General features: G+C 47.3%; 1 protein-coding gene across 1 annotated transcript in view; it reads left to right on the forward strand.

The window, feature by feature from the left end:
- CFAP92 (cilia and flagella associated protein 92 (putative)) overlaps window positions 1-12,023 on the forward strand; it is a 306,152-nt gene that overhangs the window by 43,355 nt on the left and 250,774 nt on the right. Inside the window, exons 11-12 of the mRNA XM_060308672.1 lie at window positions 396-580; window positions 8,798-9,702. Coding sequence (XP_060164655.1) covers window positions 396-580; window positions 8,798-9,702 — 1,090 coding nt within the window. The remainder of the gene's footprint in view (window positions 1-395; window positions 581-8,797; window positions 9,703-12,023) is intronic.

Consider the following 12,023-nt stretch of genomic DNA (forward strand, 5'->3'; position numbering starts at 1 on the left):
CGCAGCGCAAGTCTGGTGGTTCTGGAATTACTTGGAGAGATTTTAAAAATCCCAGTGTGGAGGCTACAGCCCAGACCAAGCCCATGAGACTGGGGGTGGGACCCAAGCGTCATTGTTCCTGATTATAGCCTATAGATGATTCAGGAAATGCTTATTTCACAAGGTGATCATCAATATTAAATCACAAAGTGAAATTCTCTTAGAGAACCTATGGGACCCCAGTTGAAAAAGTGGTGCAGACATGCTGCCTGTAGATGTTTCCCAATTATTATTTTTTAAAGTTTTCCTCTTTTCGGTGTAATTTTATCTTTGGCTCTCAGGTTGCCTGATCCCTCCTGTGCTGGTTTCGGGGCCATTCTGAATAACATTCTAACGCTGTGTGTATCTCCCTGCAGGATGGCAAACTGTCGTGAGTCATGGCAGTGGGAGGTCGGCCAACGTCTTAGATTGTTTTTTGACCCTAAAAACAGAAGTTCCCCTCATGACTGAAGAGCAAAAGCGGGACTTAAACCCCCTGACCATAGAGATCAAGTGTGTTTCCTGCCTTCCATCACGGTCTGTGTCCTTCAGTGAACTAGAGGTAAGAGTGAGCCAGGCCAGCTGGTTTGAGAGGTGCTTTTCCCAGCCATCTGCCCATCGCCTGTCGCCCCTCACCCACAGTGGCCCTACATGAGAAGTACGATCATCAACCCCATTTCCTCATTTAGGATCTCACAGCCAGACGGCAAAGAGATTAGGTTCCTGGGATCAGGAGTTACCAAGTGTGAGGTCTCCTCTGCTACACCACAGGGTTCTTCAGGTGCAGGTAGCGACCCTCCACTCAGGAGGAGCCCTATGCTTCCTTGTTACAGCAGCAGTGCTTGCCTAGTCCTCACTTATTTTGAACCAGCCAGTTTAGTGCTGCTGTTTACCTTGGGAGTCCCCTGTTCCTCTCCTGGTGGGTCCCTGTCCCTGGATTCTGTGTCTTGCTCTTGCTTTGTTTCCTCTTTGATTTTGCTGGAGCACATCCTCCTGTAGCTTTCTGAGAAGAGGTTAATGGGAGATACTTGTTTTATGATCTCTTATGTCTGAAAATATCCTTATTCTACCCTTATACTTGATTGATAGTTAAGGTATAGAATTGTAGGTTAAAAAATCATTTTCCTTCAGTTTAAAAGATTTTTATTGGAGTATAGTTGATTTACAATGTTGTGTTAGTTTCAGGTACACAGTAAAGTGAATCAGTTATACATATACACATATCCACCCTTTTTACATTCTTTTCCTATATAGATAATTACAGAGTATTGAGTAGAATTCCCTGTGCTACACAGTAGCTCCTTGTTAGTTATCTATTTTATATATAGTGGTGTGATCTCCCAATCCCAGTCTCCCAATTTATCCCTCCCCCATCTCCCCTGGTAACAATAAGTTTGTTTTCTACATCTGTGACTCTATTTCTGTTTTGTAAATAAGTTCATTTGTACCATTTTTTTAGATTCCACATATAAGTAATATTGTATGATATTTGTCCTTCTCCGTCTGACTTACTTCACTTAGGATAATTTCTAGGTCCATCCATGTTGCTGCAAATGGCATTATTTCATTCTGTTTAATGGCTGAGTAATATTCCATTGTGTATATGTACCACAACTTCTTTATCCACTCCTGGATAAATTATCTATCCATTGATGGACAGTTAGGTTTCTTCCATGTCCTAGTTGTTGTAAACAGAGCTGCAATGAACACTGGGGTACGTGTATCTTTTTTTTATGTATATAAATGTATTTATTTATTTATTTATTTTTGGCTGCATTGGGTCTTTGTTACTGCATGCGGGCTTTTCTCTAGTTGCGGCAAGCGGGGGCTATTCTTCATTGCGGTGTGCAGGCTTCTCATTGCGGTGGCATCTCTTGTTGTGGAGCATGGGCTCTAGGTGCGTGGGCTTCAGTAGCTGTGGCACGTGGGCTCAGTAGTTGTGACTCGTGGGCTCTAGAGTGCAGGCTCAGTAGTTGTGGCGCACGGGCTTAGTTGCTCCGTGGCATGTGAGATCTTCCTGGACCAGGGCTCTAACCCATGTCCCCTGCATTGGCAGGTGGATTCTTAACCACTGTGCCACCAGGGAAGCCCCATGTATCTTTTTGAATTACGGTTTTCTCCGGATATATGCCCAGTAGTGGGATTGCTGGGTCATATGGTACTTTATTTTTGGTTTTTTAAGGAACCTCCGTAGTGTTCTCCACAGTGGCTGCACCAATTTATATTCTCACCACCAGTGTAGGAGGGTTCCCTTTTCTCCACACCCTCTCCAGCATTTATTGTTTGCAGATTTTTTTGATGATGGCCATTCTGACTGGTGTGAGGTGATACCTCATTGTAGTTTTGATTTGCATTTCTCTGATAATTAGAGATGTTAAACATCTTTTCACGTGCTTTTTGGACATCTGTATGTATTCTTTAGAGAATTGTCTGTTTGGATCTTCTGTCCATTTTTTTTTTTTTTTTTTTTTTGTTGCGGTACGAGGGCCCCTCACTGTTGTGGCCTCTCCCATTGTGGAGCACAGGCTCTGGATGCGCAGGCTCAGCAGCCATGGCTCATGGGCCTAGCCGCTCTGTGGCATGTGGGATCTTCCTGGACCAGGGCACGAACCCGTGTCCCCTGCATCGGCAGGCGGACTCTCAACCACTGCGCCACCAGGGAAGCCCTCTTCTGTCCATTTTTTAATTGCGTTGTTTGTTTTTTTGATATTGAGCTGCGTGAGCTGTTTGTATATTTTGGAGATTAATCCTTTGTTGGTCTCTTCATTTGCGAATATTTTCTCCCATTCTGTGGGTTGTCTTTTTGTTTCGTGTTTGGTTCCCTTTGCTGTGCAAAAGCTTTTAAGTTTAATTAGGCTCCATTTGTTTATTTTTTGTTTTTATTTTCATTACTCTAGGAGGTGGATCCAAAAAGATATTGCTGCAATTTATGTCAGAGAGTGTTCTGCCTATGTTTTCCTCTAAGAGTTTAATAGTATCCGGTCTTACATTTAGGTCTTTAATGCATTTTGAGTTTATTTTTGTGTATGGTGTTAGGTGTTCTAATTTCATTCTTTTACATGTAGTTGTCCAGTTTTTCCAGCACCACTTATTGAAGAGACTGTTTTTTCTCCATTTTATATCCTTGCCTCCTTTGTCACAGATTAGGTGACCATAGGTGCATGGGTTTATTTCTGGGCCTTCTATCCCGATCCATTGATCTATATTTCTGTTTTTGTGCCAGTACCATTCTGTTTTGATTACTGTAGCTTTGTAGTATGGTCTGAAGTCAGGGAGTGTGATTCCTCCAGCTCCGTTTTTCTTTCTCAAGATTGCTTTGGCTATTTGGGGTGTTTTGTGTTTCGATACCAATTTAAAAATTTTTTGTTCTAGTTCTGTGAAAAATGCCATTGGTAATTTAATAGGGATTGTATTGAATCTAGATTGCCAAGGTGACTATCTATAAAAAGGTCTGCCTGAAAAGCTGGCCCTTGGCAGGTGTCTAGGAACTTGAATCGTTCTCTAATGAGAGTGGTTCCTGGGCCTGACTGTTTCTGCCAACAGTGCTGACCATGCTTTCCTCCAGGGTGCCTGGCGTATTGGGACACAGGCTGGGGGAGCCTAATACCAGCCCCAGTCAAAACCCTGCGTGCTGTGTCTCCAGTGAGCTCCCTGGTGGACAGTACATCACCTGAGTTGTCACAGTCAGTTGTGCAGGAGCTCAATGCATCCTGGGACACACAGTAGGAGGCCATGGGGAGATGGCGCCTGTCCCCCTGCTTTGCCTCGCAGCCCTTTTCCCTTTGCAGGCTTTGCCTGGTCTCCTCTGACCTTTATGAAGCCCAGCTGTGGGTCCCACCACAGCTGAGTCCTGAGGTTCTCCTAGAGAATCACGGATCTGGGGGTGGCCCCGGGGCCGCCGACTCAGCAGTGTTTTCCTGCTTCGCGGGTCATTGTCCCTGTTTGTACAGTCCTTGTTTCCTCAAGTTGGTTTTTCTGTTTGTTTGGTCTCCATCGTCACATCTGTCTCAATCCCCTGGTTCGCTGCTCATAGGTAAGAGTGGGGGCCTCAAAAGCAGCCTTGGGTGCCGAGCGGGCTTGTGGGTTCTGAGCCTCATGCTGCGGTGGCCTGGGTGGGCTGGTGGTGGGGAGACCTCAAGTTCGATCTCTGGAGGTCTCTCCCAGTTGCCCGCCTGGAGGGTAAGGGTCTGGTAGCCAAGGGATGAAAAGGACGTGGGGTCTGCATTGGATGGTCCGTGAGCATTTGGTCACCTAATACATCTGGTTTGGATAGGAGCTGAATGCCATCAGCTGTCCCTCATTCCAGAGACCCTCTGGTTTTTTAATTTTTAAAATAGCAAGCAGAAAAGTAAAACTATCCTACAGAATCGACTCTTTTCTCTTGGTGTGCAGTTCTGTAAATTTCAGTTCATGTGTGCGTCAGCGTTCTCACCACCACAGTGAGGATACAGAACACCTCTATGACCGCACCCCCCAGACTCTTTTGTACTAGCCCTTTATGACCACATCTTCCCCACCCGCACTCGCGGCAACCGCAGACGTGTTCGTCGTGATAGTTTTAACTTTTGAAGGTTGTCGTTCAGATGGGGTTATATATTGTGTAACATCCACACTAACAACCTCTGCTGCAGCAGGGAACAACACATACAGCCTCCTTCCCTCAGAACGATGCCGGCGAGATTCCCGCAAGCTAGAATTCATCCCTTTTTGCTGCTGAGTCGTATTCTGCAGCTGGATGGAACCGCAGTCTGTCCGTCCATTAACCCATGGAGGATGTTTAAGTTGTTTCTGGTTTGGGGCAGTTACGAATACAGCTGCTAAAACATCTGTGTACGTGCTTTTGTGTGAACATAAGCCTTCAGTGCTTTAGGATAAATGCCCACAGTTCTTTAGGATAAGTTCCCGGGCTCTGTGGAGAGGCTGTGGTTGCGTCTCAGCAGCGGTGTGCGGGGGCTCCAGCTGTGCTTATCCTCCCCAGAACTTGGCATCATCAGTGTTTTATTTTTAATTTTGGCCACTCTAATGAGTATGCAGTGTTGTCTCATCGGGGTTTACCATGCATTTGCCTGATGCAGAGTGATGTGGCGCATCTCTTAATCTGCTTATCTGCCACTTTATGGCCCCTTCGGTGAAGTGTCAATTCAAGTTTTTGCCCACATTTCAACTGAGTTCTTTTTTTTAAATAAATTTATTTATTTTTGGCTGCATTGGGTTTTCGTTGCTGTGCACGGGCTTTCTCTAGTTGCGGCGAGTGGGGACTACTCTTCGTTGCAGTGCGTGGGCTTCTTGTTGCGGTGGCTTCTCTTGTTGCAGATCATAGGCTTCAGTAGTTGTGGCTCACGGGTTCCAGAGCGCAGGTTCAGTAGTTGTGGCGCACGGGCTTAGTTGCTCAGCGGCATGTGGGATCTTCCCGGACCAGGGCCCGAACCCGTGTTCCCTGCATTGGCAGGCGGATTCCTAACCACTGCACCACCAGAGAAGTTCTCAACTGAGTACTTAGTTTTCCTGTTGTTGAGTTGAGAGTTTTTAAATCTATTCTGGATACAAGTCTGCTTTTGGATATATTCTTTGCAGATATTTTCTCCCAGTCTATAGTCTGCCTTTTTATTCTCTTATTTTAATTTTGATGAAGTCCAAATTATACATTTTTGTCCTCTATGGATTGTGTTTTTGTGTCACATCTAAGAACTCTTTGCCTAACCCCTGGTGACAGGGGTTTTCTTCTATGTTTATAGTTTTACATTTGGATCTATAATCAATTTTGAGTTAATTTATGTATAAGGTTTAAGTTAATGTTCATTTTTTTTGCAAACGCATGACTAATTGTTCCAGCACCATTTGTGGAAAAGACTTTTTTTTTTTCATTGAATTTCTTTTACATTTCTGACAAAAATCAGTTGGCTGTACTGGTAGAGGTCTATTTCTGGATCCTTTATTCTTCTTTTTCAAAATTGTGTTAGCTCTTCCAGTTTCTTTGCCCTTTCATATAAATTTTATTTATTTATTTATTTTTTCATATAAATTTTAGAATCAGCTTGTCTCTATCTACAAAAACTTGTGCTAGGATTTTGCCTGGCTTTGCACTAAATCCATAGGTCAGTCTGGGGAGAACTGACGTCTTACTGTGTTGAGACTTCCAGCCCCTGAGTTCAGTGTGCCCCTACATTAGTGTAGGTCTCCTCTTTTCTCTCTCATCGGTGTTTTGAAGCTCTCAGGACCCTTCATTCATTTGCCTGCACAACAAACTAACAGCCTCCCGCCAAGCAGTAGGGGAGGGGAGGGCACTTGGGCCGGCTGGCTTCTCGGGACTCACAACAGTTCCCTTGCTGGGCTCTTTGCTGTGACCCCCAGATCCAGAGATGCTGGGTCCTGCCAGTTCCTAAGTCTTTTGAGGATTTTGCAGAGAATGTGGCTGGTTCTCAGCTTCTCCATTACATGCTTGGGGTTTGGCTTCCTCACCTGTGCTGTGTCTGCACCACTTGCTCGTCCCTGTCCCGGCGCTCATGCTGGCTTCTCTTCTCTTCTCCTTGTCCTTGTATGTTTATGTCTTAAAAAAAAATTCCCTGTGGTTTTAGAGGGGTTCGGTGAGGGGTGTAACCAGATGTATGTGTTCAGTCTGCCACTTGAACTGCATGATGTGATGTTTAGTTCATGTCCCCAGTGGGCTGAAGTCGCCTGCACAAGGGACCATGGTGTCAGCGTCCCCAGCGCCTAGCCCGGGGCCTGGTACAAACAGGAGCTCAGTGACCATCACTCGAGCATGAGAGCCAAGGAACAGGACATTTTGATACACTGTTTGTATCACAGTTCATCTGTTCAAAGAGGATTCCCCTCACTCAGATTTTCAGTTGCCTGCCCAGCTGCTGCCACTGCACAGATTACAGGTTGGGAACTTGAACTTGCCAGAGGGCAGGTCCAGGAGAGAAAAGCAATAGGGAGTTTCCTTCCACTCTCTCTGTCTCATAGGGTTCCCACACCCCATTCCTTGGAACAGAAAGAGAGCTCTGTCTCTCCATGCCTGGTGCAGAATTCTGGGATTCAGGCTTCCTTTGCGTCTAGTCTGGGACATGCAGGAAGAGAATAAAACCCACGAAACTCACTGGGTTTGGTCTCTTTCTCCAATCTGCCCACTGCCTTTTACTTTTCAGAAGGTGTTCTCTGCATCTCTGTAGGGTTTTTTTTTCCTCTAATATTTATTTATTTATTTAGGCTGCGCCAGATCTTAGTTGCAGCACATGGGACCTTCGTTGTGGCATGCAGGCTGCTTAGTTGCGGCATGCGGACTCTTAGTTGAAGCATGCCTTCTGTTGTATTCAGTGGGAGGTGCAGGGTGGGTGTGCTTATTCCGTTTAACCAGATTTGAAAGCTCCTCTTTTATTTTTCTTTAGAATATCTGTTCTTTTTATTGATATATTGTGGATACGAGTCCTTTGTCAGATATGTATGCATTGTACATACTTTCTGTCCATCTGGAGCTTGACTTTAATTTTCTTAATAGTGTCTTTGATGAAGTCCATCTTATCAACTTCTGTTATGATTAGTGCTTTTTGTGTCATATCAAATAAATCTTTTTTCCACCCCAAGTTTATGAAGATACTACCCTGTGTTTTCTTCTAGGAGAGGTATGATTTTAGCTTTTATGTTTAGGTCTATGATTCCTCAAGAATTAATTGCATTTTCCTAACCATAAAAATAGTATATTTCTTCCTTTAGATTTTTTTAATTTCTCTCTGCAGTGTTTTGTAGTTTGCAGTGTACAGGTCTTCCACATCTTTCATTTCTTCCTAAGCATTTTATGTCTTGATGCTGTTGTAGGTGATATTTTAAAATCTTCAGTTTTAGAATTTTCATTGCCAGTAAATAGAATTATGATAGTTTTGACCTTGATGATATACTTTTACTTTTTAAAAACCAAACAAATAGATTTATTTTATGTACCTGATCATTCTAATACCTGTGCCTTTGTACATCTGGTTTTGCTAGTGGTACCTTTTTCCCTTAGGTGTTTTGTGATTTTTACTATGATCCCATGTCTGATGGAACTTTCTCTGTGGGAATTCTTTGAGGCCTAGGTCGGAAGTGGATTTCTCCAGAAGGTTTTCTTAATTATTTCTGCCAGGTACCTGGGAGCCCTACCAACCCAGGATTATTTTTAAATAAAATTTCGGCATCAGTGGTAAAAGAAATAGTAAAATAAATAGTACCCTTGGAGTGTGCATACGAACCACACACTTGTGTAACGGTGAGCTTCTGATGATAACGTTGTAGCATGAGCAAGGTTTCCTGTTTCTGTCCCGACACAGCCCTGCCCCCCGCCTGCAGCTCAGCCTGCGAGTCCTCTTAAACCCAGACCCAAGTTCTGCTTGGTCACTTTATATGCTAAAGGTGAGCCGTGCCAGCCCTCCAGATGCGTGTCTGGGAAACACGGATTCTCTGTTCTAAAAGCCACTCCTCTCCACACTTTCTGTGCCCGGCCATGGGACGGGAAGAAGCACAGGGCCTGTCCTCGTGGCACTGGCCATCCGGGGGAAGTAGTTGCTTCAGCTGCCAGCTCAGCGCCGTACACGTGGCTCTCGGGCCTCGCAGTGGCCTTGCAGAGTGGGCTCTGTCCTTGGGGTTTGTGAATGAAGAACCACAGGCCGCAGGGGCTGCAGGGGCTGCCGGGCGTGAGCCTGGGGCCGGGATTTGAGCCGCTGGGTGGGGGCCACCTGGAGAGGAGGGGGGCCGGCAGGGGGTGCCCGCGGCTGCACCCATGACCGCCGCCCCTGCTCTCTCGCAGCGGCTGTGCACCCCCGTGTACTGCAGGTACCAGTTCTACAGGACCCCAGTGCACAGGACTGAGGGCCAGCCCCATGGGACCCACGTCTACTTCCAGGATATCAACGTCATCTTCCTTGGGGCCATGCACCCCAGCGACCTGAGGGAATACCTGGAGGGCCCCCCGATGGTGGTGGAAGTTCATGACCGGGACCGCAAGTCAGAGGGGTATTCCCGCAAGCCCGCCCTGTTTGGGGAGGACCCGCTGGATTCATACCTCAACCTCCAGACCCTAATTTCCCCGAAAGAGACGGAGAACAACCCCTTTGAAACCCAGGATAAGATGTGGGACCCTTACGGGGTTGCCCAGGTCAGCTTTGCCGACCTCCTCCTTGGCCAGAAGTACTTGAACCTGGTTGTCCCCGTCCACAGCTGCGAGCCCAAGGCCACGCGCCTCGGCCATGACAGCAGGAGCAGGAAGGCGGTGGGGTTGCGGGTGCCTGGAGACGGCCTGCGGCACAGCCCGATGCCCCCGGGCGACTACCTGGAGGCCAGCTGCCTGCTGAAGCTGCGGGCGGGCGTGGCGGTGCCGCTGTGGGCCGGGACCGAGGCCCTGGACGCCCACCCCACGGCCTCCCAGTTTGGCCGCGTCATCTTCGTGTTCACCTCCAGTAAGCTCTCACTCCTGCACGGCCTGCTGCAGGACGTCGCCGTGATCAACGCCGGGGCCCTGGGCCTGGACTCCTGCCCCGTGGAGGATATCCAGCAGATCCTGTCCGCCTTGAAGATGCCGGCGAAGATCCAGGAGCGGCCGGACCTGGACGTGCTCACTGGCTTCCACCTGCTGGACGGGCGGGGCCACCTCCTCATCCTGGAGGGCTTGGCCGACCGGGGCCTGAGGCGGCTGTGGGAGAGCCACCAGAGCAGGTAGGTAGGTCTCCGCGTTTCTGGGTGGGGAGGGGTGGCCAAGCTCAGGTTCTGTGACGCCGACTGTGAGAGGGACCTGTTGATTTGGTGCCTCTCGGGGTTCGTATAAGGCACTTCGCAGAGCTCAGCAGCTGGGAGAGCCGCTTGCCTTTGGTTGAAGCGAAGACTTCATGGGTATGTGGAAGGGAGGCTGGTTCAGGAAACTGGGTCCTGCCTTCACACTCCCGAGGCGCCCCCCCGACCAGCGGGGAGCAGAGTGTTCTGCCCGGCCCGGAGAGGGACACCACAAGGACACAGACGTTAGCTCGTCCCGAGGGAGACAGGGAGGATTATTGTGAGGCTGGAGGGCTGCTTACGCTGCAGAAGTCCCCTTCCCTGGAGGCCAGGAGCCCCCGATGGCCGCCCCCTGGAGATGTTGCAGAGGCAACAGAAGTGTCCCGTTCTGGGCCGCAGCAGGTGGCCCCTCGTGGTCTTCCGTTCTTTAGTTGTGGTGATGGGATAACTCCCTTTTTCTTTCATGATTTGCAACTATCCTAGTTTGGATCAATAGGGCCTTCCTTCTCTGCTCTGGAGGCCCCCTATCTGTTCTCAGAGCTCAGATGCCCCATGACTCAGATGCTGACAACAGCAGGGTGTCTGGATGTTGACTGTGTCCACCCGGGGGGGGGCTGTCTTGATGTGCTGATGGCCAAGAGCACGGGGGCAGGGGAGGCGGGGAGGCTGCCTCGTGGCTGGTTATCCTCCCAGGAGGCCTGAAAGCATGCATACACACAAAAACGTGCACATGGATGTTCATAGCACCGTTATTTATAATAATCAGAAAGTGAAACGACTCAAATGTCCATCAGCTGATGAACAAAACATCCATACCATGGAATAATATTCAGCTGTCAAAAAGGAATGAAGTATTGATACAGATACTTCAACACGGATGAACCTTAAAAACGTTATGCTAGGGGACTTCCCTGGTGGCGCAGTGGGTAAGACTCATGCTCCCAATACAGAGGGCCCAGGTTTGATCTGTGGTCCGGGAACTAGATCCCTCACGCATGCCGCAACTAAGAGTTCGCATACCACAGCTAAGGAGCCGGTGAGCTGCAGCTAAGAAGCCTGCCTGCCGCAACTAAGGAGCCCGTGAGCCGCAACTAAGGAGCCTGCGAGCTGCAACTAAGGAGCCCGCCTGCCTCAACTGAGATGTGGCTCAACCAAAACAAACAAACAAACAAAAACTCATTATGCTAAGTGACCTGGAGGGCATTGTGCTAAGTGAAATAAGTCAGACAGAGAAAGACAAACACTGTATGTTATCACCTACATGTGGAATCTAAAAAATAAACTAGTGAATACAACAAAAAAGAAACAGACTCACAGAGAGGACAAACTAGTGGTTACCAGTGGGGAGAGGGAAGGGGGGAGGGGCAAGATAGGGGTAGGGGAGGAAGAGGTACAGACTATTGCATATAAAATAAATAAGCTACAAAGATCTATTGTACAGCACAGTATAATATTTTGTAGTAACTATAAATGGAGCATAATCTATAAAAATTTTGAATCAGTATGTTGTACACCTAAAACTAATATTGTAATCAACTATGCCTCAATTAAAAATTATGCTAATAGGGACTTCCCTGGTGGCACAGTGGTTAAGAATCTGCCTGTCAGTGCAGGGGACGCAGGTTCAATCCCTGGTCCAGGAAGATCCCACATGTCGCACAGCAACTTAGCCCGTGCGCCACGACTACTGAAGCCCCCACGCCTAGAGCCCGTGCTCCGCAACAAGAGAAGCCACCACAGTGAGAAGCCCGCACACTACAAAGAAGAGTAGCCCCCGCTCGCTGCAACTAGAGAAAGCCAGCGTGCAGCAACAAAGACCCACCGCAGCCAAAAATAAATAAATAAATTTAAATGTTATGCTAATAAAAGGAGCCAGACATAAAAGGCTACCTATTATATGATTCCATTCATATGAAATGTCTAGAATAGTCAAGTCCATAGAGATAGATCAGTGGTTTCCAAGGTCCGAGAGGAGGGATGCAGGAGAAGTGGGGAGTGATAAAAATGTTCTAGGATTAGACAGTGTTTGTGGTTGCACAACATTGGGAGTATACTAAAACCACGGAATTGTACACTTACTTTGGGGGGGGGTATACTATTTTATTCAAATTTAAATTTCACCATCAAATACTGAAGTATATGCTGGCCCTGTGTTTAGATTTTTGAAATAAAGGTGGACAGATAGATTTAAGGGTGCAATGTATTAAACACTGTACAATATATTAAACAATTAGAGAAAATCTAGGGGTGCTATAACTCTATATACC

The sequence above is a fragment of the Globicephala melas genome, chromosome 11 (genome assembly GCF_963455315.2).
Source record: "Globicephala melas chromosome 11, mGloMel1.2, whole genome shotgun sequence".
Classification (NCBI taxonomy): domain Eukaryota; kingdom Metazoa; phylum Chordata; class Mammalia; order Artiodactyla; family Delphinidae; genus Globicephala; species Globicephala melas.